Below are 25,307 nucleotides of genomic sequence, written 5' to 3'. Positions count from 1 at the left end.
AATAAAATGTAAGCAAATAAAGTTAGCAAATCAAATGTAACGTCAGAGAATCCTCCTTTTGGATCAAGCATTTCTTATGTGGTTTCTCACATTTATTTCAATTTAAATGCACAAAACCTTACACTCACCCATCAGTGCAGTGAGCTGCTGTCAGAATCGTATCATCGTTCAAGATCGTTCCCCCACAGAAATGGGAGTCTCCGAAAAAGCCCTTCCTCCGAAGAGAGACTTGCCAAGGAACCTCTCCTTTGTCGACAGGGTAGCCGCCAACAATTCTTGATTTCGACACCCGATACAAACCATTACGGAGTAGAAAGTTCAATGGTAGGTGGGGGAGAGCATAGTCTTGTCCTGTAAATTTGCAAATTTGTAAGTTCCTTTAGTTGTTTGGCTGGAATTTAAGGATGTAATTTTGGAGTTGTGCAGTTCAGACTGATGGCCAGCCAATCATGAAAGAAATCCTTTTCACCATTATATCAACGCAAGTCAAAGATATATGATACGATCCCCCCCCCCCCAAAAAAATAGGAATAAACCTTCATCTTTGATCATCTTTCTGGGAACAATACAAGATTTTGATATATTCACCCCTGAAAAAAAAATGAACACGTATCTATGATCATTCTTCGTTTAAGGTTTGTATTTTTATAGAAAGGGATTTCCTCCCCAACTTTTTAGGGTGTACTTTTTTGCAGCACAGCTCACCTTTTGGAGGCGTTTTACCCTTGTTTTGAAAATAAGACGAAAATTCTCAGGCTCGTGACTTCCCATATCAGTTGGGTAGTTTTTAATTTACTTGATTATATATATCAACAAGAGCTAAGAACTCATAAGGCACTTGTGACGAGGCTGGAAGAGCCAAGAGTTCATATGGTATAAGCTCTAGCAAAATTCTAAGAATCAATAGATTGATTAATCTATTGATTGACCCCGACCGACCGATTTAAAATAAAAGCTCTGAGTCACAAAGTCTTTCTAAATAACAAAATTCATTAAGATCAGATCACCCACTCGGAAGTTAAAAATGCCTCGTTTTTTCTATTTTTTCCTCCCCCTTCAGCCCCCCCAGATGGTCGAATCGGGGAAAACGAATTTATCGAGTCAATTTGTGAAGCTCCCTGACACGCCTACCAATTTTCATCGTCCTAGCACGTCAAGAAGCACCAAACTCGCCAAAGCACTGAATCCCACCCCCTAACTCCCCCAAAGAGAGTGAATGCATTACGGCTACATCAATCACGTATCTACAATATTTGCTTTTTCTACCCAACAAGTTTCATCCCGATTTCTCCACTCTAAGCGTTTTCGAAGATTTCCGGTTTCCCCCTCCAACTCCCCCTAATGTCAACAGATCTAATTTGAAATAAGAGCTCTGAGACATGGGCTCCTCTAAATAACAAATTTCATTAAGGTCAGGTCACCCGTTCTTAAGTTAAAAATGCCTCAATTTTTCTAATTTTCCAAATTAACACCCCCAGCTCCGCCAAAGAAAACGGATCCGTTCTAATTATATCAATCACGTATCTATAGCTTGTGCTTATTCTTCCCATCAAGTTTCATCCCTTTCTCTCCACTCAAAGCGTTTTCCAAGATTTCCGGTTTTCAATATTTCTGTTTCCCCCTCCAACCCCTTATGTCCTCGGATTCGAATCGGATTCGAATTGAAAATGGAGCATCCGAGACATAAGATCCTTGTACATATCAAGTTTCATTAAGATCCGATCGCCCATTCGTAAGATAAAGACACATCAATTTTCACATTTTCAAAGAGTTCCGGTTTCCCCCTCCAACCCCCCGCAATGTAATCGTATCTGGTCAGGATTTAAATGAGAGTTCTAAAGCACAAGATCCTTCTAACTATCAAATTTCATTAGGATCTGATAGCCCGTTCGTAAGTGAAAAATACCTCATTTTTTCTAATTTTTACGAACTATCCCCCTCCCCAACTCCCCCAAATAGAATCGATCCCGTCTCGTTTTGTCAATCACGTATCTAGGACTTGTGCTTATTTTTCCCCACCAAGTATCATCACGATCTATCCATTCTAAGCGTTTTCCAAGATTTCCAGTTTCCTCTTCCAATTCCCCCCAACGTCACCAGATCTGGTCAAGATTTAAAAAAGAGCTCTGAGACATAAGATCCTTCTAATTATGAAATTTCATTAGGATCCAGTCACCCGTTTGTAAGTTAAAACACTTTATGTTTTCTAATTTTTCCGACTTACTGAATTAGACTCCCCTCCCCCCAGACTCCCAAAGAGAGCATATCCGTTCCGATTATGTCAATCACGTACCTAGGAGGTGTGATTATTCGGGCTGTTCACTCTTCAACACCCTGCTCTTTACGCTAAAGTTTTTACTGTTTTAAAAGGTAGAGTTGAGAGAAAGAGTCAAACTTTAGCGAAAAGAGCAGGGTGTTGAAGAGGGAACCACCCCTTTCATATACGGGGTAATTTCTGTTCGTTTTAAGTTTTAATGTCGCTCCTTACTTTCAGTTAAAAAAAACTTCTTTTTTTTATTTAATACCGTAAAGAGAGAGAGGTGCAGGAGTTTACATCCTCCTCAATTTGCTCCTTACTTTCAGTTAAAGAAACTTTTTACTACTGAAAATGACAGAAATATTTCATTTCACATTGTTTGAGAATATACTTAAGAATGGACCCAAAGAGATGAAGAGAGATTATTGCCATACACTTTGATCCTTATTGGTTTATCTTTGTGGCGTATTTTTGCAAGTCAATCACATTATTCTTTGATTCTGGAGAGAAAAATACCACTCCCCGTTCTTATAAACCGGACTGAATTTTACTCAGTGATAAATCAAGTCTGACAGGCACACGTCAACAGGTTATCGGTGACAACAAAATGTAAATAAGGAACGACCTGTGTTAATAATAATCGGAATCTTAAAAAAAAGAGTTTTGATATTAAAATATGCTCAAATTAGTAGGCTTTTCATGGTGATTCTAAATACGTAAAATTAAATAAGTTTTAAGTTACGCGTCAGAAGTTACAAGCCTGAAAAAATTACTTGATTTTCAGACAAGGGAGAACACATTTCCAAAACGGCGAACGATCCTAATAAAAATTATACCATCAAATTCAGCATATAAGAGAGCACATTGACAAATTTTCCAAGCCCCTTTCTACAAAAATGGAAATTCTACGTTTTCTTCGAGAAAGACTGATCAAGATTGGTGTTTATTTGTTCTTCCCCAGGGGTAATTTTATCGAACCGATGGCTCTTGAACATGAGAGAATATTCAAAGAGAAAACAAAGTTTTAGCGTCAATTTTAAGTAGCAAAACGCTGTGCCATGGAAAAGTCGCATTTTTTATACCCTGATTTGTCCCAAAGAAGATCAAATGCCATCAACTTAGAATTCTGAAAACACAAATCGATTCAAAATTGTTGAAAATTATCTATTGATGTTCCCAGTTTCAGAGGTAGCAATGTCACTCATCCATTAGTGTACTCATCCCTGAAGTCTAAGTACTCCATAGAACATGAACGGTTAATTCAAACATTTATTTTACCGTTTCTTCGTTTAAGGCTTTATAAATTATGTACAATGATGTATGTTTGGGCATCACCTATTATGTAGAAGGGTCGGTTGATCTTTGTGTTTCTGGGGGGGGGTAAGTTTTCCTGAGGCTTTAAAAAATATATTTTTATTCCCAAATTTTCTAAATTTCTAACTACCTTCATACAAATATAGAAGAAGATGGGGGGGGGCTTAATCTCCAATTTTCGTCATTTCTGGGAATGGTTTTACAATAGGTTTACAGTACTGGGATACGGGTGGTAGCTCACTTCTTATTATAACTTTCTTCGTAAGATGAAAGACTACATTCAAATGCTTATCATCAGAAAGGTGTAAAAATAAAGGGTATCGTGACTAAAATAAAAAACTTCCAAGTCGGGGGCGATTTTTCAGGCGGAATCGTCCGCAAGAAACTCTCCGGGGGATTTTTAACGAGGATGGAATGGTCCAGGGGAGTTTTGCGGGTGGGGGGGGGGGGTTGTTTTACGCGGGAGAAATTTCATTTGGAGAGATTTTCTGCGGAAGGAAGGAGTTTTCCATAGAAGGGAGTTGGTTTTCCCAGCATTGTTTGAGAAACCATCAGAAATTAAATATAAATTTTCAACTGAAGGTAAGGAGTAACAATAAATCTTAAAATAAACAGAAATTATTCCTTTTATGAGGGGTTTACCCCCCCCCCCCCCCCGCGTTTAGGGAATAATTTCTGCATGTTTGAAGTTTTAATGTTGCTACTTACTTTTAGTTTAAAAGAACGTGTTAGTTTTTTATTTTAAAAAACCGTGTTATCTAACTACCTACGACACTGTTCTTCCTATTTACACCTGGAGTAAGGAATCATTGCAGCTGAAAGTTTTAAGCAATAATGCAGATTTTATTTCAACCTGGACGCCTCTTGAGGCGTAAGAGGATTTAATTTCTATGAAAGTTTAACAGTTTTCAGTAAATTTTTCTCATTTAAGGCCTTATGCACAGATTTACTTTTTGTGCAAAAATACTTATTAAATTTTTTCATTACTGCCTAACTAATCTTGTATCTTTGTCTCCCCATTTTATAAGCTGGAAAACAAACTCATACTCTAATTCTACTCTGTTTTTGTGGTGTTTGTTTTTGTTAATAGATTTTCTTCAGTTTCAGACCCTGAAAACAACATCGGACATTTTGCTTTATCAATATTCATATTTTGAAAAAAAAAATGGAACTCTTTGAGGCAGCTAAAGTTTTGAAATTATACTATAATGCGAACCGGATAATCATGCGTAGAGCTAAAAGTTAAAGATGACAACCTAGGATTGTTTGTTTTTTCAGGGGCTTACATTTAACAAAATGTACATTTTTAGGGACAATTTTTTGGGGGTAGCCATAACCCCTCTCATTCACAATGGTTAGTCTTGAAAACGCGGTGTTTGTTTTTGTTAATAGATTTTCTTCAGTTTTGGACCCTGAAAACAGCATCGGACATTTTGCTTTATGAATATTCAGATTTTGAAGAAAAATGGAAATCTTTGAGGCAACTAAAGTTTTGAAATTATACTATAATGTGAACCAGATAAAAAGGCGTAGAGCTAAAAGTTAAAGATGACAACCTAGGAATGTTTGTTTTTTCAGGGGCTTACATTTAGCAAAATATACATTTTTAGGGACAATTTTTTCGGACGGTAGCCAAAGCCCCCCTCTCTTTACCATTGGTTAGTCTTGGAAACGTTCATCACATTTTTAACTTCATACACGAATTAAACAGGGACCAAAATAGCTGAAAAACCTTTTCACAGGTTTTCTTCTAGTTTTGCATTTAACGTTTTAAATTTTTAATATATTGATTTTTATTTACATTTGCAGACTGGAAAAAGCCAGAATAAGAACAACTTATTAATAGGTTAATTAATAGGTTAACGAATAACTTATTAATAATAACTTATTAACAAAATAAATCCATTTTGCATAAGGTTCACAGTTTTTAGTTCTTTTTTTTTACTGTTTTATGTTAACTTGTAAAATATTAGTTTGATTTTGGTTGGTTAGGTTTGAAAACCAGAGAAATAAAAATTTAGGCTGAAATAAATGATTATCTGGTAAACTTATACCTACCAAAAACTAATGATATCAAGCACAAACAAGGTATAATTACGACCCTCATCATGACACTAAAGTTTAATTGGAATATAGAACACGTTTTTATCAACAAACTATGATTGTGAAATCAATATTTTAAACTTGGGGATTACTTGGAGATACAATGTTCAAAGAAATAGCATTATTTACTTATATACCTGTCAATTATGAAAAGGATTTGCTGGCGATAGAATACTAAGGAGAACCAATATGTGTTATCTTCCCAAACACATATATCATCAAGGCTTATCATTTTTTCCTTTATGTGCATCATTTAATCAATTCTAAGGAAAAACCTCATTTTGCAAAGTACAAAAAGTTAAGTTCATTGGTTAATTTAAGCCATTGTTTAGTTATTTGAAAATAATGTGCAAGGGAACTGCATCAATTCACGAAAATATAACAGGAGCAATATTTATTTTTCAAAATCTAGAGGAGCCAATTTTTTTTCAATTTTCACGATGAAATTACAAAAAAAAAGACATTTTGCAACGAAGGTACAAGAAAGATATTTTTGAGATCTAGGGGAGGGTGTTAAAATCTAGGTTGATAAATGCCCCAACCCCTACCACACCCTCACATAATTGATCCCTTAGCCCACAGGTTATTAATACTACTACTACCAATGACTGACTGCACCACCAAGCCGCCGGAGGTCAACACAGCCACAGACGCTCCTCCTTCATCCCAACCTATTCAAAGCCTCCCTCTGTACAACCTCCCAAGAAATTCCATTTCTCATAAATATTTTTTTACGAGAAAATGTGCAAAGAAAATAAAGTTACTTCTTTAAGCCTGTTTTTTAACATGATTCTTTGTTGGCGTCGTTCAAAGGTCCCTAAGCTGACAGTAGTAAAAAGGTAACTAAAAGGAATTTAAAAAAAAAAATCAAAACACTTACATTAAGGGGAAAACCATAATTAGTCTCGGAAGTAAAACATACGGCACGATAAGACAGGGGCAGGTCTAGGGGTGGATCCAGGGTGCCGCGTACCCCAATATTTTTCTAGAGTCCTCATTTGTTTTTCATTCTCCTTTTTGCTAATTTAGTCAACTTGTCGATTTGGTCAATTATTGTCACTCTTGTCACATAAGACCCACAAAGATTTTGCTCTAGATCCGCCTTTGCGATAAGACGTAGTATAATCAAAAGGTAGTAAGAGTGGAGAGGGGAAAAAAATAATAGCTACGGTAAAAAAAGCACAAATTCAAAAACAATCAAAACGATAATTAAATAAGCGACAAAATGAATCAGTTAAAAAGGTAAAATAAAATGGAAATAAAGGGAAGAGAAAACCAGTAACCAAAAAATATAAGTTAAAAAGAAGTTAAATTGTTCAAAATTAAAATTAAGCTAGATATACACTGTTTCTTCCACGAGAAACGTTGCTACACTAACCTTTGGCAAGTTTTTGTGATGCAGGAAAAACACTTGAGTTATTCTTCTTCATCATTCATCAAACAGTTCGTGGTAATGAACTGTAGTAATGAGAGACCCGGCTCAATAGTAGCCGAAACTCTAAAAAATGGAATTTTGATACCAATAGTTACATCAAGAATTTAATTTTAATGGTGATTTTAAATATATAAGTTTCATCAAGATAAGTCGTACCCTTCAAAAGTTACGAGCCTGAGAAAATTTGCCTCATTTTAGAAAATAGAGAGAAAAACCCCCTAAAAGTCATACGATCTTAACGAAAATGATACCATAAGGTTCAGCGTATCGGAGAACCTTATTGTAGAAATTTCAGGCCCCTATCTACAAAAATTTGGAATATCGCATTTTTTGCCAGAAGACAAATCACAGATGCGTGTTTATTTGTTTTTTTTTGTTTGTTTTTTTCCAAGGGGTGATCGTATCGACTCAGTGGTCCTAGAATGTCGCGAAGGGGCCCATTCAAACGGAAATTAAAAGTTCTTGTGCCCTTTTTAAGTGATAAAAAAATTGAAGGGCACCTAGGCCCCCTCGCACGCTCATTTTTTCCCCAAAGTCACAAGATTCTGAGATAGCCATTTTATTCAGCATAGTCAAAAAATATAATAACTATGTCTTTGGGAACGACTTACTCCCCCGTAGTCCCCGTGGGAGGGGCTGCAAGTTACAAACTTTGACCTGTGTTTACATATTGTAATGGTTATTGGGAAGTGTACAGACGTTTTCAGGGTGGATTTTTTTGTTTGGAAGGAGATTTGAGGGGAAGGGGTACATGGGAGGTCTTTCCATGGAGGAGCTTCTCATGGGGGAAGAGACTTGCAGTGGAGGGGGCGCAGGATTTTCTAGCATTATTTAAAAAAACAATGAAAAAATAAATATGAAACGTTTTTTCTACTGAAAGTGAGGAGCAGCGTTAAAACTTAAAATGAACAGAAATTATTACGCATATGAGGGGGTTTACCTCCTCGTAATACCTCACTCTTTACTCTAAAGTATTTTTAGTAATTTCAACTATTTATTCTACGGCCTTTGTGATTCAGGGGTCATTCTTAAGGAATTGGGACAAAATTTAAGCTTTAGTATAAAGAGCGAGGTATCGACGAGGGGTGAGCCCCATCATATACGCAATAAAAACATAAGAATATAGAAGTTCGCTACGTAAGTTACGTATATTTTTTACTTATGAAACGTTCGTAAAAAATTAAAAGTTATAGTTGCCTTTTTAAGTAATCAAAAAATTGGAGGGCAACTAGGCCTCCTCCCTCGCTTCTTTTTTCCCAAAATTTTCCAATAAAAACTATGAAAAAGCCATTTAGCCAAAAAAAAATAATATGCAAATTTCGTTTTAATTATTTATGCACGGAGAGCCAAGATCAAAACATGCATTAATTCAGAAACGTCCAGAAATTAAACAAAAATAAACAGGTTTTTTTAAATGAAAGTAAGGAGCGACATTAAAACTTGAAACAAACAGAAATTACTCCGTATATGAAAGGGGCTTTTCACCCTCAACGCCCCGCCCGCTCTTTACGCTAAAGTTTTTTACTGTTTTAAAAAGTAGAGTTAAGAGAAAGAGTCAAACTTTAGCGTAAAGAGTGGGGCGTTGAGGAGGAAAAGTCCCTTTCATATATGGAGTAATTTCTGTAAGTTTCAAGTTTTAAGCTAAAGTCCCTTTAAGCTAAAGCTTTTAATTGTTTTAAAAAATAGAATTGTGGCAAAGAGTCAAACTTTAGCGTAAAGAGCGAGGGATTGCGGAGGGGACAACCCATTTCATATGCGGAGTAATTTCTGTTCGTTTTAAGTTTTAATGTCGCTCCTTACTTTCAGCTAAGAAAATTGGTTTTTTTTTATTTAATTTCTGAACGTTTTTAAATTAATGCATGTTTGGTTTTGGCTCTCCTCACAGAAATTATTAAAATGAAATTTGTATATTAATTCTTTTTTTGGCTAAATGGCTTTCTCTTAGTTTCGATCAGACGATTTTGAGAAACAAAGGGTGGAGAAGGAGGTCTACTTGCCCTCCAATTTTTCGGTTACTTAAGAATGCAACTAGAACTTTTAATTTTTAACGAATGTTTTTATTTTTTACTTTAACGAAATTTTTTAGTAAAAACATACGTAACTTAAGAATTAACTTACGTAACAAACTTTCATAATCTTATATTTTTATTATGTATACGAGGGGGTTTGTACCCTCGTTAATACCTCGCTCTTTACACTAAATCGTAAGTTTTGTCCCAATTATTTAAGAATGACCCCTGAATCAGAAAGGCCGTAGAATAAATTGTTTAAATTACTAAAAATACTTTAGCATAAAGAGCGAGGTATTTATCTCCTCCTAAATACCTCGCCCTTTATGCTAAAGTATTTTTAGAACCCCTCATTTGCGTAATAATCTCTGTTCGTTTTAAGTTTCAATGCTACCCCTTCCTTTCATTTGAAAAAACGTTTTCATATTTATTTTTCATTGTTTTCTTATAGTAATGCTAGAAAATCCTGCGCCCTTTTCATTGAATTTTTCTTCCCCCATGACAGATTCCTCCAAGGAAAGATCCTCCAACATAGCCCCTCCCCTCAGCTCCACCCCCAAACAAACTAAAATCCCCCTGAAAACGTCTGTACACTTCCCAATAACCATTACTATATGTAAACATTGGTCAAAGTTTGTAACTTGCAGCCCCTCCCCCAGGGATTGTGGGTGAGTAAGTCATCTCCAAAGACATAGTTATTCTGGTTTTCGACTATGCTGAACAAACTGGCTATCACAAAATTTTGATTTGTTGACTTTGTGAAAAAAATGAGCGTGGGAGGGGGCCTAGATGCCCTCCAATTTTTTTGGTCACTTAAAAAGGGAACTAGAACTTTTCATTTCCGTTATAATGAGCCCTCTTGCGACATTTTAGGACCACTTGGTCGATACGATGACCCCTGGGAAAAAGAAAAAAGAAAAAAAAACAACAAATAAACACGCACCCGTGATTTGTCTTCTGGCAAAAAATACGAAATTCCACATTTTTGTAAATAGGAGCTTGAAACTTCTACAGTAAGGTTTTCTGATACGCTGAATCTGATGGTGTCATTCTACGACTTTTAGGGGGTGTTTCCCCCTATTTTCTTAAATAAGGCAAATTTTTTCAGGCTCGTAACTTTTGATGGGTAAGACTAAACTTGATTAAACTTATATATTTAAAATCAGCATCAAAATGTGATTCTTTTGATGTAGCTATTGATATACAAATTCAATTTTTTAGAGTTTTGGTTACTATTGAGCCGGGTCGCTCCTTACTACAGTTCGTTACCACGAACTGTTTGATTAATCTTTACTGTTGTTTCTTTGTTGTTTTCTGTTCCGACTATTTTTCAACCATAGTTGATTCCCGGACTAATTAGCTCACCTACTCCAGTCCAGAAACCGGTTTGGGGTTAACACGATCAAGTCGTATCTACTCTTCAAGCAACCGTGAGCTATGCAGTGAGTCATCAGGTCAAGTTGATTCCTGCGATTTATTTATACAGGGAGTTGGCTAATCCACTTCTGAGAATCGAGTTTGAAAGCTATGTTCTAGAGTTATTCAATGATTTTAACAAAATCTTCTGGAGCGAAAAGCCGCTCTTCCATCATTCAGCCAGAAGTGAAGCTGCGGATCCATAGATTGTCAATAACCCTTATGAAAGCAGCCTACGTCAGAGGGACGTCTGCGCTAGAGTTGAACCCTGAAAATATCAGGGAATACTTTGCTTTGGAAGAGTTTTATTTTGGGATACTCGCCTCTGAATCTCTGGAGACGTTGCAGTCAAACCAAAGAACTCGCACTGAAGACCTTTCTGTTAATTTGGTGTATTTGTCAGCCCGTTGTCTTTACGTCGAGGCGATTAAGCAGATACAGCAAAGATTCGTATTTGACGACGAAATGTTCGTATACGCTGATCTGTTAGACCCTGTGATGGCCACCAACTCGATAGCTCCAATAAAACTATCAAAATTTCTTCTCAAATGCGAACTCCTTAACTGGAATGCTAAAAGCATTCATGACGAGTGGCGGGAAATGCTGGTCTCAGACCTCCCCAAAATTACTGAAACTTTGGTCTGCTGGAAAAATATTTCTGAGATCAATACTCCCACTGGAAGTCCAAGGTTTGCAAACGGCATGGTCGTAATTAGATATTTGCTTTCGCTACCATTCTTATACGCCGTCGTTGAACATATTTTTATTGTCCTAAAAACATCATAACTGATTCTTGGAATCATCTCGCTATGGACTGCGATGCAAACAAAGGCAGGGATGAAAAGGATAAATGTTCACTCCGAATCGATCATCCTGAACCAAAATCTGACCAAAAGAATCATGTCGGTCAAGGCAAACATGAAGGTTGAAGAGTGTTAAACACTAGCTAGTATACAACGTGAAGTTCTTGTTTCTGGAGCTGATGCCGTCGCCGACATGCAGTGGTAGCTGATTTTCATTGTATCCCAGTACCCCAGAAAATGGTTGTTTGTTTTTTTTAGACAGCATTATATATTATAGTTAATCGATATCCGTATCCGTTCTAGTTACTAAGCGTGTATTTTCTCAAAATTTAGAGGCTTTCAAAGGAGCTACCTTCGGAATTATTGGCCTTCATGAGTTCTAATAGGTCTACCGTAAATAAACATCAAATACGTCGAGCTCTTTTAGCCCAAAGTAACTGTAGATCGTATTCTATCATGATAAAAGGACAATTTTTACTGAGTTAGCTTAGCTGTCTAATAATTTAGACAACAGGCTGATTTGTATACCACTTAACAGAATATTGCATGTTTGAGCTGTACGATCAGATAGGAATTGTAGTCTATAGACGGATAAACGAGCGTTCCGAGAGAACGGATAACTATTCCGAGCGTTCCGAGATAACTATTCCGAGAGATTCCGAGAGAACGAGCGTTCTCTAGTTCAACTCAAGCAGAAGTGTCACTGACACACTTGGTTTCATGAAGTTGTGGTCTTTTTCACAATGAGATAGTTGCGGGAGTCATTTAGCAATTTACAGGCAACGAGATACTCGGTGACATTCTGGACTATATGAAAAATACCCATGAACTTTTAAACATCGGTCTTAAAACTCTTTTGGTAGTTTGTGGGAAGGGGGGGGTCATTAGTTACATTAAAAACAAAAAAAGGGAGAAACGAGATGTGAACTCGAAAGAACACTCTGGGTAAGAACGAACTTACTGATCCGCAGTTCGGCTTGACGATATTTAAGGTGAAATTCAAGTAGCCAGTGCATCATTTTTCCAACCCTGTTATCTATCCCGTTCACACCACCTTTTTCAAGAGGTGAATAAATGGAATTTTTAGCTTTTTTTTCTCATTTGACTGCCCACGGATCTGGTGGAATCTTTCTTAAGGGCAGCATTGAACTCCAGGAAGTGTTTCAACAGAGCACACTGTTCTGCTTGTAACAGCTGCTTACCACAAGAGTTTTATTTGAGCAGATTTTTTTTGTGGATTTTTAGGATTTTCTTTAACGGAAAATTTGACGGATTTTTGTTCTCAGTCATCGGAATTTCACGGATTTTTGGTCTACCAGAACGGAAAACTTGCCATCATGAAGTGGAAACACTGGTTTCACTGTCCAAATCTAACCAATTCCCGTCTTCTCACGAATAACATTGGCAATCTTCCGCTTGTTGCAAATGATGGAAATAAACTATTGAAAACTAGCTAGTTTTGCAGTCCTAGACTACAAATGAATCATTTCTTCCCAGTAAAATATCATGGTAAGAACAATTCAGTCCCAGAAATTAAACAAATTTTCTTGATAAAACGCTTATAAAAATTCAGAAATATAAAGTTGACACAGGCATCTGACCCTCTTCCCTTTATTTTAATGTGCCAGCATATGTGGTATTAGGGCAGTACTTACTAGGGCCTAACCAACATATACCGCCCGACCGGTTTTATCAGGCCGATATGAGGGTCTCTGTCATCATGGGATATCGGGAAAGAAACACCGGTTATCGGCCGATATATATATTTTTTTTTAATACGCACCTTTTCCAGAAAATGGCACCAGATTTCCTCACCTAATTTTGCTTGTTCAGTCATTGGATGCAGAGCCACCAGCTAAGTCGAATCATGTTGGAGAGAGCAGAAGAAAACAAGCCAAATGAAGTCAAGGTACATTTGTTGTCAACACTTGTCAATAATTCCCTGGTGCAGCAATGTTCTAAATATATGATGACTTCAAGAACACAGATACTCTACCAAAAACCTAAAAACAACACAATAAATCATACGGTTTCTGTTGAATGAATGTTCACTAGCGCCGGTGAAAGACCCAAGATTCAGCCAGTTAAAACCATAATATCCAGTCAGGGGCGCAGCTATGGAAGAATGGGGTGTTTTAAGATGGGGAAGGGGATGGTTCCAAGGTGTCACCGCCGCGTGCCAACACCTTGCAAAAATTTGCCTTTATACCTTGAAAATTTAGCTTATGTGTCTTCATTTGTCGGCATGCTGGACGATTTTGTCGACTCATTCTTGAAATTCCGCCTCCAAACTTAAAACTCTAGCTGCCCTGTATCCAGTGTGCCTAGCAAGGATTCATCAGTAAGAAACCCTATCATATGAATGTTATGTGAAGTTTTTACATTGACATATGAACGCTTAAAATCAAAGTCGCACTATTGAAATTTTGATTGAAATAATCAATTTCAATAAAAATCTTACACTTTTTTCAATCATATTTTTGCGTATTTGAGTTTATGTAACTAAACCAGCTTCTTTGATTAAATGTTTTCTTATTCGTCACTCCGGCAAATACCCGCCATTTATTTTGAGCGATCAGAAGCTGCAGATCAGAAAAGGTAAAGTAAATCAACAAATTCTTGCAAATGACCTAATTTTTGGAAACCAAAGTGAACTATTGAGGCTGTTCTTTGGTATGTAATAGAGAAGAGATAACATTTGATTCATAATACGGGGCAGATTAAGGTTTTTATTAGGGGATTTATCGGCAAATTATATTGGTATAGTACCAGTGCAATACTGATATATCGGTATCGGTATAGGACCCCAAAAATCCATATTGGTCAGGCCCTAGCATGAATGATCAACCGTTATTAAGCTCAAAGTTCTTTCCACACTCTTCTTCGTATTTTACCTTGTGAATGTCAAACATTTTTGATTTATTGAAATCTATCCTTTGAACTAGACTTCTTTTGACCCCTCTGGTTGCAGTGAAAAGTTTAGTTCACAATCTACAATACTTTGTTGTGCAACTCTTTACTAGACTGCAGCTACCACTACACTCATGGTACCTTAAAACCAGCTTCTAGATTCTACTCCGATTTGCTGAATCGAAATGTTTTAAATAGTGGGGCCCTTAAGCACAAAAATTCTGCACTTATGGCAAAAAGCATCAAAATGTTTGGAAATATAGATTAAAGCCCGGGGACTAGCGGTGACGGGAGTCACGTCGATCCCACAGGACCACAGGACCCGTTGTAAGAACAAAAATCGGTTCAAGGGTTCAAGGTTCAAGGTTCTTTTAATATAACGAATATATACAAAATATTAGGTAGCTCAAGGCTGAGAGTATAGCTCGAATGCAATTGAGCTACCTTTAAGCAACACTAAATATGCACAAAAATTAAAAATAAATAGTTCTCTTAACAAATCTTGGCAGAAATAAATAAAAAACAAATCCCGTGCCGTACGATACCATTTCTATCCTCCGCGCACCATTTTGAGAAACATTTAATTTACAACTTAAAACCAAGTGAGTCATAAGACATCTGGAGGCCTCAAGGGCGAACCCCGGAGACCAACCCAATAATTAAAAAAATAATAAACATGCTTATAAAAAAAAACATTTTTTCATATTATTCAGATTTATAACTTTCAATCAGCACTCTTTTCAACTTCCGTCTTATAGCATCTATGCTTACATTAAAATCAATCTCATTTTTCGATCGTTCCCCATGTAGAGGAATCAAATATCTCAGGCAAAAACGCGACCTCTCTGCAACTACCTTAAGAGTCCGCAGATTATATTTACCACGGGTTTCAACTTTTGAAGATGAAGGAGTAGAAATAAGAATGTAAAATCTGGGGAGCCTTTCTCGTTCAAGCTTAATCTTAAACATAACACTTAAAAATTGGATACTTTGCCGAACAGGAAGAATATTATGAAGTGAAAAAAGGGTCTCTGTTGTGGATTTTAAGGGGAAGTTTGATGGCGATGGCAGAAACGGTTTAAGGATACGAACTGCTTTATTTTTGATAATCTGTAAAGGGGTAAAATTACTTTTAAAAGTGTTCAAAAAAATAACAGATGCATAATCAAAATGGGATTGCACAAAGGAAAAGTAAAGGGATTTAAGAGCGTTATATGGAAGAAGGTTTTTCAGTCTGCACATTATACCAACTCCACGGGCAGACTTTGCTCTAACCTGATTAATTTGCTCTTTCCATGACAAATTCTCGTCAAACACAACTCCCAAATATCTTATAGATACAAACCTTTCAATAACAGACTCAGGTTCATTCTCAGAAATGGAAACTGGTTCTATATCTGGAAACTTGTGACGGGCAGACTTTGCTCTAACCTGATTAATTTGCTCTTTCCATGATAAATTCTCATCAAACACAACTCCCAAATATCTTATAGATACAACCCTTTCAATAACAGACTCAGGTTCATTCCCAGAAATGGAAACTGATTCTATATCTGGAAACTTGTGACCCGTCCTGCTATAAACAATAAACTTCGTCTTCTTTCTGTTCAGAAGTAGTGTATTATCAGAGAGCCAAGTAGACAATCTATCATATGTGGATGTTAAATTGACCACTAGCTCTTCACGAGATTTACCAGAAACGGTTGCTGCAGTGTCGTCAGCAAACTGAGTGTCTATAGAAGAAACTCCAGTAGCTGAGCACAAATCATTAATGTAAACTAGGAAAAGCAGAGGTCCTAATACGGATCCCTGGGGAACACCAACATTATCTGACTGCTGTAAAGAATCAGATCTAACATCATTATATATAAGTATCTGCTGCCTCCCATGAAGATACGATTCAAGTAACCTAAGGCAATTACCACGAATACCAGCATTCGAAAGCTTTTACAAAAGAATTTGATGAGAAATGGAATCAAAAGCTTTCTGCATGTCTAAAAATATAGTTGCGGGCGTTTCGCCACGGTCAAGACAATCACTAATATGATGAACAATAATAGCCATAGGATGATCAGTGCAATGCTCTTTTCTAAATCCAAACTGAAGTTTAGAAATGTAATCAAATTTCTCAAAAAAAAAATAAATTCTGTTATACAGTGCTCGCTCTACAACCTTCGAAAAAGCAGAGAGTATCGATATAGGACGAAGATTAGCAGGAAGCCTCGGGTCATCACCTTTATGTAGGGCCACAATTCTTGCTGATTTAAATGTTGAAGGATAGACACCAGTTACAAATATAAGATTAATAATGTGGCATAACACCAGTGATACAACTGGGAATATTTCTTTGACCAAATTAGTCGAAGATCCATCAAGGGCTTCAGATGAACCGTTCTTCATTTTAGATATGATGTGTTTTAGTTCAATTTCAGTGACCAGGGAAAGGAACATGCTTTTATCAGAGGGAAGAGGCATGTGATCTTTAAATAAATCATTATTATTATTATTTGGAGAAACATGAGATGTATTAGCTGTTTTTTCACCGATGCTTACAAAATGAGCATTGAGCAAGTTCACTATTTCCTGCTCATCGGAAGAAAAAGTACCATCACCACGTAACGTTTCATTCGGAAATGAAGATTTCTGAGACCTTCCCAACAGAGAGTTAAGAAGTCTCCAAGTGTGTTTTTGATCCCCATAAGCTTCTACAAATGATTTTTCAAAATATCTAGCTTTTGCTTTCCGAATTAACTGTATCAGGGCATTTTTATACTTTTTAAACACTTCTTTATTTTTAGTAGATGGGAATGACATAGATATTTTAAATAGCTTATTTTTTATTGAAATAGAGTATAGAAGCCCGCGTGAGATCCATGGTTTTTTAGGGAGTGTATATTTTTTTATTTTAATGCGCCTCAATAGACATGCTTCATCCAAGCACTCACGGAAATATTAAAAAAAAAGAGCCGTAGAAATCTCAGGGCATTCACATTCTAGAATTGCAGTCCATTCATTTAAATAAAAAAGGTTCCTCAATTTATCCATTCCTTCTTTATCAATTTTTCGAGTTTATTTAAATTCCGAAAATTTGGGTCTGTGATTAATTCCAACATCGGCAACTACCACACAATGGTCAGAAACATCTGTAAATATAATATGCGAAAGAGTAACGGGGGTAGTATAAAAAATATTATCAATGAGAGTAGCCGTATCTTCCGTTACCCGGGTCGCAGACCTGTATGATGGTAAAAGTGATTTTGATAGGTTCATGCACAGAAACTCAAGCGATTTTTCATGCAAATGATTAGAAATTCCCGGTCTATTTGTCTGAGCTAACAATAAATTAATATTAAAATCACCCATTACCAGAACTTGCTCAGAATTCAAATTAGTCACATCTTCAATGAAGCATTCTAAAATTCAAAAAAACTCTTGTAACGAAGCCGATGGTGATCGATAAACAACACAAACAAGAACTTTCCTATTATCAATCACACACTCAATGCAAAGGCTCTCAAAAGTCATCTCTTGGTCATGGTTAGATAGTTGCTTAAAGTGAAGCTGCTCCTGCAGTTACAGCGCCCAGTGCATAGCTTTTTGCAACTGCATCGTATAAGCTCTTGACAGGCGACAGAAGCATGGGGCAGCATGGCCTATCGAGAAGCCCAAAGCCTATTGCTAGTATTTTTCCCATCCGTAATAGTTGGGGTTCTTTTCGGGAATAATGGCAAGATGAGAACTGGACCATACCTTGGCTTGAATATAAGTATACCGAATGTGCAGGTTTAGCGCATCCTAGGTGGGCGGAAGTTTGTCCATGGATGATCCTTTTTTTGTGAACAGATACTTCCTCAACTTGTTTACCGACTCTTTTCCACAGGGTCTGTCATATACAAGCACAATGAACTTTTCAATCTTTGCAAAGCCGTTTTCAGTGAGCTCTTGAAGAGAAGAAAACAGGCGGTTGAAGACTCGTGTTATTGCACTGTGCGCTTCCCATGCTTTCCAAAGCCCTCCTTAGTCAAGCCATAAGAAACCGGAAAACAGTGTCGTAGCCACTTAAAGCATGGAAGAAAAGCAGTGACTGCGCCTTTTCTTCGCCAAGCGCATTTGTTATGCCGTGGACAGAAATGTACCGGAAATTCTTCCCTTGGCCGTAGAACAACTACATCAAAATCAACCATACTGACAGTGATGAATTTCATGCTGCAGGGTGCTTGATGAACGAAGTGAAGGACTATCCTGCTATCTCCCTCCTCGTGATTGCTAGGATGAATTTCAACCAAGTCAATTGGAAAAGTACTTCTTGCGCTATCGCCAGAAGTCAGGACAACCAAATGATTGGTAAAAGTTTCAGACATCTTTTTTGCCATGAAATCGAAGAAGCTCTACTTGTTGTCGAAACACCGGAGGAAATTAGTCCATTTTTTGGAATTGGCGTTCCTTCTTCAACCTTTGCCCGAAACATAGCCTTGCTGCGCATTTCTCGTGTAGACGTTTTCAAGCTGTCAGACTTATAAAAGTCAAATACGACGTCAACTCACTATGTTTTACTTATGAAGTGCTTATGAAGGTTTTGGTAGATTTTTTTTGTAACATATTCGCCAAACGTCTAGCTTTTTGCATTTATAAGGTGGACTAGGACAGCACCATCAAAATCCTTGGAATCGGCGTTTGATTCTCGTTCACAACTTCAGAAGAATAAGGTGTGAGTAGAGTTGCAATATCAGACATCGTGCCGGATCACAGATTACACTGATCAAAAATTGAAGGCAGGAAAGGATGGTTCTCGTGTCTGAAAAACTCTTTCAAGTCAGCGCCTCTGGTGTTGCAACCAATGTACACATACGCAGCTTCAGTTACATGTAATTATGCCTTCTGGTAGTCTCATAGTCGTCATATATTACCTTATTTATAAAAGCCTTACATATACCTCAATGCTATTTCCATTTGACAAAAAGCTTTTGTCCGGAAACCTTTCCCCAGAATACACTTTTCAACCTATGGGCCGTTAAGTCCAGGAAACGACACGGCATTGTTACGTGCTAAACCTGAGTGAAGTTGTCACTGTAGCAGCCACACTGAACTTGCGCTTTTTTAGCGCTTCGGTTGCTTTATAGGTGCTATAGAGCAATCTCTCGACTTCCTACCCGTCATCATTGACGCGCTAGACACGCACTCTCTAGCTGCTTCTTGTAATTGCCGAACTCTAGTACTCTAAACTATGTTTTTGCCAGTTTTGGATTCCATGGCATTTGCGCTTCCATTTTGTGCTTTAAGCACTTTCATCGCGCGGTTCAGAGTGACTCTTTGGTTTTTGTAAAGCCACCATTAGAATCGCCATAACTTAAAACGTGTTTTTAGAAATTCTGATGCTTCACTAGCGAGGCTGGTAAAGTTGCGCTTTCTTAGCACTTTGGGTGCTTTATAGGGCGTTATAGAGCAATCGCTCGACTTCATACTGATTACCGTAGGGTTCAAAATATTTCATACTATATTTTCACTTTTTCCGGAGTTCCTCAAAACGTTCCATCAGTATTGCCCTTTTTGCGCGCTTTTGAGCGTGCAAATACGCGCTTGGACAGACAAACCTGAGCTGCTTCATGTAATAGTCGAACTTCTAGTACTCTAAACTATGCTTTTGCCAGTTTTTGTATTCCTTGGAATATGCGCTTCCATTTTCCGCTTTACGCGCTTATTTAGTGCTCTATTGTGCACTTCAAAGCAATCCTTTGCTTTTTATTTAGCCACCATTGGAACCTCCATATCTTAAAAAGTATTGTCAGAAGTTCTGATGCGTCTGTAGAGAGACCAGTAAACTTGCGATTTTTTTACACTTCGGGTGCTCGTAAAGATACTTTCTTTCGTCCGCTCCATGTGTTTCCCGTCACCATCGGATTTCCCGTGGTTTAATTTATATATCCACCAATATTGGTGCTTTTTTCCAGAAGTGCTCGATTCTAGTGATATTTTTCGTTTAACAGCCCCACTAAAATGATAGTACCTATGAACAAATAATCGATAGGATTTTGAAAGAGAGGACAGGACGACAATTTTCAAGATGACAGGACGGTAAGGAAAAACAATGTGACGCTGGCAACAGCTGCAATATAATAAAGAGGGAGGAGAGAGGGGCATAATAATGTCATGATTTCAAAACTTTTTTAATTCATTAGCTATCAGAGAGCTATCAAAATGTTTGATAGAATCGATTTTTGCGAAAAAAAAACTATGAACAAATAGAAATAGGAAAAAAGATATCACACACCTTTACTTCCCAAAGCCAGTGGTAGACTGGAGGAGAAACACACAGAACCACTGATTCCCAATTTTTTGTTTTCACTACATACTGGACCATACAGACTTCTCTTTTTGATTCTCGTCAGCACTAGTTTTAAAAAAACAAAACAAAAAACGCAAAAATACCCATTAGGTTCAAATGGAGTGGCAGTATTCTCTACTTTCAAACAGTTTGTGGTGACAAACTGTAAAAGAATCGGATTTTTATGCTGATTTCAAATATATAAGGTTAAAATCTAAAATCAGGCCCTGAGAAAGTAAGATAACCAAATTATTACTTTTATAATACAAAAAGGACAAAAAAGAGGCAAAAATTATGCATACTTTAAGAAAGGATAGGCTTTTAATGCAGAAAATTGCGGCTTGAAACGGAGAATAAGAACAGGAAAAATCAACTATTTAGAAGCTGAGTAACAAAGGTTATCATCAAGGCGGGATCCAGAACTTTTTTTGGCGGGGAGGGGGGTTACAAAAATATTTTTTCCAGTTAATAACTTAAAAAGCGCATAAAAAATAATATTCATTTTATTGTGTTTTTCAGAGCCGGAACAATATTTGGGGAGGGGATCAAACCCCCTATCTCCCCGTCCCCTGTTCTTCCCGTTATACAGGTGATTTTTAAGGCACTCTTTTGGATTGAATCGATTTTTTCAGATATTCTTAGCCAGGGTGCCCACTGGTCGGGACTAAATAGCAATTGCTAAATAGCAATTTGTTTGCGACCTAATATGGGATTTTTCAGTAGACAACAAAAAAAGCCGAAAAAATGCCTCATACCTCAAATTCACCATACCACGCCCCTAAAAGGTGTTGAAAAGTTTGAGTTTAAGTCCCATATGTTGACAAAGCTATTAAGAATGAATAGTTTTTCATTTCTTTTGAAATAACACATTTTGTTAAAAGATTGATACCAAAGGGCGTGGTAATTACCAAGACTGGCGGCACATCTAAAAAATTGGCCACATGGTAAAGATGAATTCTATAATTGTTTAGTTCATTCAGGTTTTTTGCAATGTGTTAATATTTGTGATTTGGTAAAATTTATAATATTTAGTTTACCTATTGTTGCTAAAGGGAGGGATATATTAACAGGATAAGCTGGTTTTGGTTTTACTTGGTTGTTTTACATTTGCTGTTTTTTTTTTCATAGGCATGTATTTTGGGGGTGATACCTGACGCGGGGATGCCATGGATATTCTGTGGTAGCCACAACACTGTGCTGGGTAGAGAATTTAGAGTGGCGAAACCCTATATAGGCCAGTGTATTCTCCTGATGAGCCCTTATGTTGGGTGTTGCCTCTGGATTATTTGTCTATATTATTTTTTCTATTGTTCGGTAAATGACGACTTGTACTTATTGACGACATGGCTGCCTGTCCATGGATTATTCTTTATGGTTGATTGTGTGTGGCTATGCTGTTTGACCTATGTGATTGTATGGATGAGTAGGGTTAAGGCCTCATTCAAGTGCTGGTCTATATTAATCACTAATTTAGGAAAACAGTCTTCCTTTTCTCCTTCTGTCTCTTTTTTTTTTTTTTTTTTTTTTTTTTTTTGTGTTTGTGCTGTAGCATTGGTGATTTCTCTTTTCATGATATATATATATATATATATATATATATATATATATATATATATATATATATATATATATATATATATATATATATATATATATAACTTTATAGTCAGAGATTTAAAGCCAGAGATGGTTTTGTTTAAAGTTAGAAACCTGAAAATTCCAAATAGAGTCAGTACATATAAATAGCCCCGAGGAATTTTTAATTAATCAAGGCTATCGCTGTGGAGCAGTATGGAGGAAAACAGGGATGATTTAAGGAAAGTAATTTGTCAAAAAAGGCTTAATAAGATTTAGTTTCACATTTAAAGCATTTGCTTCCCAGCATTTGAAATGAAATGAAATGAAAGCATTTGCTTTCATTTCAAGATGAAAGTATCATGATTGGTATCACTATTGGTGTTGCAAACTTCCAGGATAAATCATTACTGCACTGACTGAGTGAACCCTTAACAAGGCTATAAGGCCGAGACCCAACAGGTAGCGTGGGATGATACAAAAATAAGTAAAGATGGGACTGGAATGGAATGTTCTTATATTAAAGCTTTTGCAGCCTATCGTAAATTAAAAAAGCCATAGTTTACTCGAAGATCGTCGATTCAAAAATTCCTTCGAACTTTACTAATTAAAATTTGGTGATCAACTAAATCAAAAGCCTCTTTTGAGTCAATAGAAATAAGATTAAGTCAAATAATCGGTTTCTCAACGTTACTTAGAATAGTTTCAATTGAATAAACAAGATAATGTGTTGTCGAAGGTCTCTTTAGGCTATTGAAGAGTCAAGATTCAATATTACGCAAGATTTTTAAATTTAACCGTTCTACAATCTTAATTAAATAAAATAAAAAAAATACTGTCGAAAGTAAAAAGCAACATTAAAACTTAAAACGAACAGAAATTATTCAGTGTATAAGGGGCTACCCCTTCCTGATCCCTCACTCTTTACGCTGAAGTCTTAAAGTTCTTTAAAAAGAGTTCTCATCGAAATTCAACAGATCTTGAGTTTCAGGAGTCTTGTTTTATAGAATTGAGATAAAAAGTTAAACTTTAGCATAAAGAACGGGCATGACGAAGGGGCAGCCCACCTCCTATATGGATAAAGAGCGGGGCGTTGATGAGGAAGCAGCCCCTTTCATATACGAAGTAATTTCTGTTCGTTTTAAGTTTTAATGTCGCTCCTTACTTTCAGTTAAAAAAAAAACTTGTTTTTTTATTTAATTTACAATACAGAGTGGCCGGCGAAATTAAAATAACTCATGAGAAAGATAGATTTTCTTTTTACCTTTTCTTTTTTCTGATTGAAAATATTAAGTCTTAATGCCAGTAGGGGAGAGAGTATGTAACATAAAGTTTGTCATAATCACTGAGAAACAGGCTTAAAACCCCCTTTTTACAAAATTGTATCCACTTTAAACCCAAAAAACGGTACTGAAATGGTCAGAAGTGCACAATGTATCCTCTGTGAACAAGGTGAAATAAGGTAATATTCACTTTTAATATATCGAAACTAGACGATAAAATTTTTATGCACAAGGTTGTTTGGAACAGGAATTTCCTCCCTAGAATTGGACTGAATTCTAAACTCGTGGAGGAAGGCTTAAGTACCTAAACAGAAAATTTACTTATTTTTGGTATTGTATTCATTCGGTACTGTATATTCTTGGCATTGTTATTGTATTTTTAACAGCCCAGGAAAGCAGTGGCGAATCCACTTATTTTTAGATACAAAATTTATTAATTATCAGACAATTTAGATAGCATTGTTTTTTGTTGTTGTTTTTTTTGCAACTAATATTGTTTTTTTCAAATGTTATCCGACATTACTGACAAAAATCCGCTTATATAATTGCCTATGCCCATAATTCTTTGCGTTGAGAGCGTGTACAACGGGTACTTGAAGCCAATCAAGCATTTCTCATTATGCGGGAAGTAGGTTTTCTTAGAATGATGACAAATTTCATGCGCAGTTTTGGAAGTCTACCCTGTTTCACATTTGAGGGATAGAGTTAAACCTCTCAGGAAAAGTTATTTTCAGGAAGGGTATGGGATACTGAAGGGCAAATTTTGTGATGCAGGGTAGGCTCATAAATAGATATATTTTACTTTTTTTGAAGACACCGTCTCATATACTAAGTTGTTAGTATTAGAACTGTACGAGAATTCGGTTTCATTCGCATTAATAAAAAAAATAGTGCTTTCATCTTTTAAAGAAATATTGAATATGGAAAAAGGGGGCGCTACACTCTTTTATCTTACTTAAAAATATCTAAAAATATGCATGATTGATGGGATAACACGCTAAGCTTTACTGCTGAGGTTAAGCTCTACTACACACACCACAAGAAATCACATTGTATCGTAAAATCAAATTTTCCTTGCTTCTATATTAGGCCAAACAAGACGGAAAATTTTGGTTGTAACCGCGTCGTATCCGGAATTTTTTTTTTGGAAGCGGAAGGTGCAAAAAAAAATGTTTAAAAAAATCTACAAAATTTGTTTATTTTCACTTTCGTTATTTTTTTACGGGTCGAAGAAACATTTTGAGGGGGAGGTCCAAAAACACCAAATCCCCTCCCTGGATACGACCTTGGATTCTGAAAAAAAAATGTCGTTGTTAGTGAGATTTGTTCGACATATTACGCATATTACGGCACATTTTACTGAACATAAATCCTTAGTGAAAATTTGAAAATAATTTGGAAATATGGAATTAGTGGCAACTCTGAATGGGATGCCCTGTGATGGAAGTGCACAGAGTCACAGGCTAGGACTAAGAAGTAAGAGTAATTACCTCCCGTGTACAAGATCTGACACAGATAACACAGGTGGCACAGATGTATATGCTACTAGTTTACTCCTTGCAATCGAGAACACGTCCACTAGGCGTATATCAGGAGGTTTTCCGATCTGAAGTATCATAAAAAAAAATTTTTTTGCTTAATTTAAATAGCATGGAGCCAAAGTACAGGTCAGAACCAAGCAAAGGGTTTTCTTTAACATCTACCTTATCCTGCTATGATAACACGAACCTCTGTACTTATGTATTAAACGAGAAACACTTGAGAATTTGGATCGCAAACATGAGAAATAACCCGTTTTCCACGGTGCTAATACCAGACGATTAGCTTCGACTCGCTGGCGAAATACATCGTAGCTGTATTTTAATCAAATATTTAGTTGG

General features: G+C 36.6%; 2 protein-coding genes across 3 annotated transcripts in view; both read right to left on the bottom strand.

Moving 5' to 3' along the window:
* The window catches only part of LOC136032315 (trypsin-1-like), a 40,744-nt gene extending 27,474 nt beyond the window's left edge, over positions 1–13,270 (bottom strand). Inside the window, exons 1-2 of one of the 2 annotated variants that reach the window (XM_065712616.1) lie at positions 13,153–13,270; positions 129–351 (exon numbers count right to left, since the gene is read on the bottom strand). In XM_065712616.1, the coding sequence (XP_065568688.1) occupies positions 129–351; positions 13,153–13,174 (245 nt within the window). In that variant the 5' untranslated portion in view covers positions 13,175–13,270. Of the gene's footprint in view, positions 1–128; positions 352–5,629; positions 5,712–13,152 lie in introns of those variants that run through there. The other variant, XM_065712615.1, reaches the window with a different exon arrangement.
* The window catches only part of LOC136032317 (trypsin-1-like), a 251,733-nt gene that overhangs the window by 81,429 nt on the left and 144,997 nt on the right, over positions 1–25,307 (bottom strand). The gene's annotated exons all lie outside the window — the stretch shown is intronic.

Source organism: Artemia franciscana, chromosome 10, assembly GCF_032884065.1.
Source record: "Artemia franciscana chromosome 10, ASM3288406v1, whole genome shotgun sequence".
Lineage (NCBI taxonomy): Eukaryota > Metazoa > Arthropoda > Branchiopoda > Anostraca > Artemiidae > Artemia > Artemia franciscana.
This window is presented reverse-complemented; position numbering and strand designations above follow the sequence as displayed.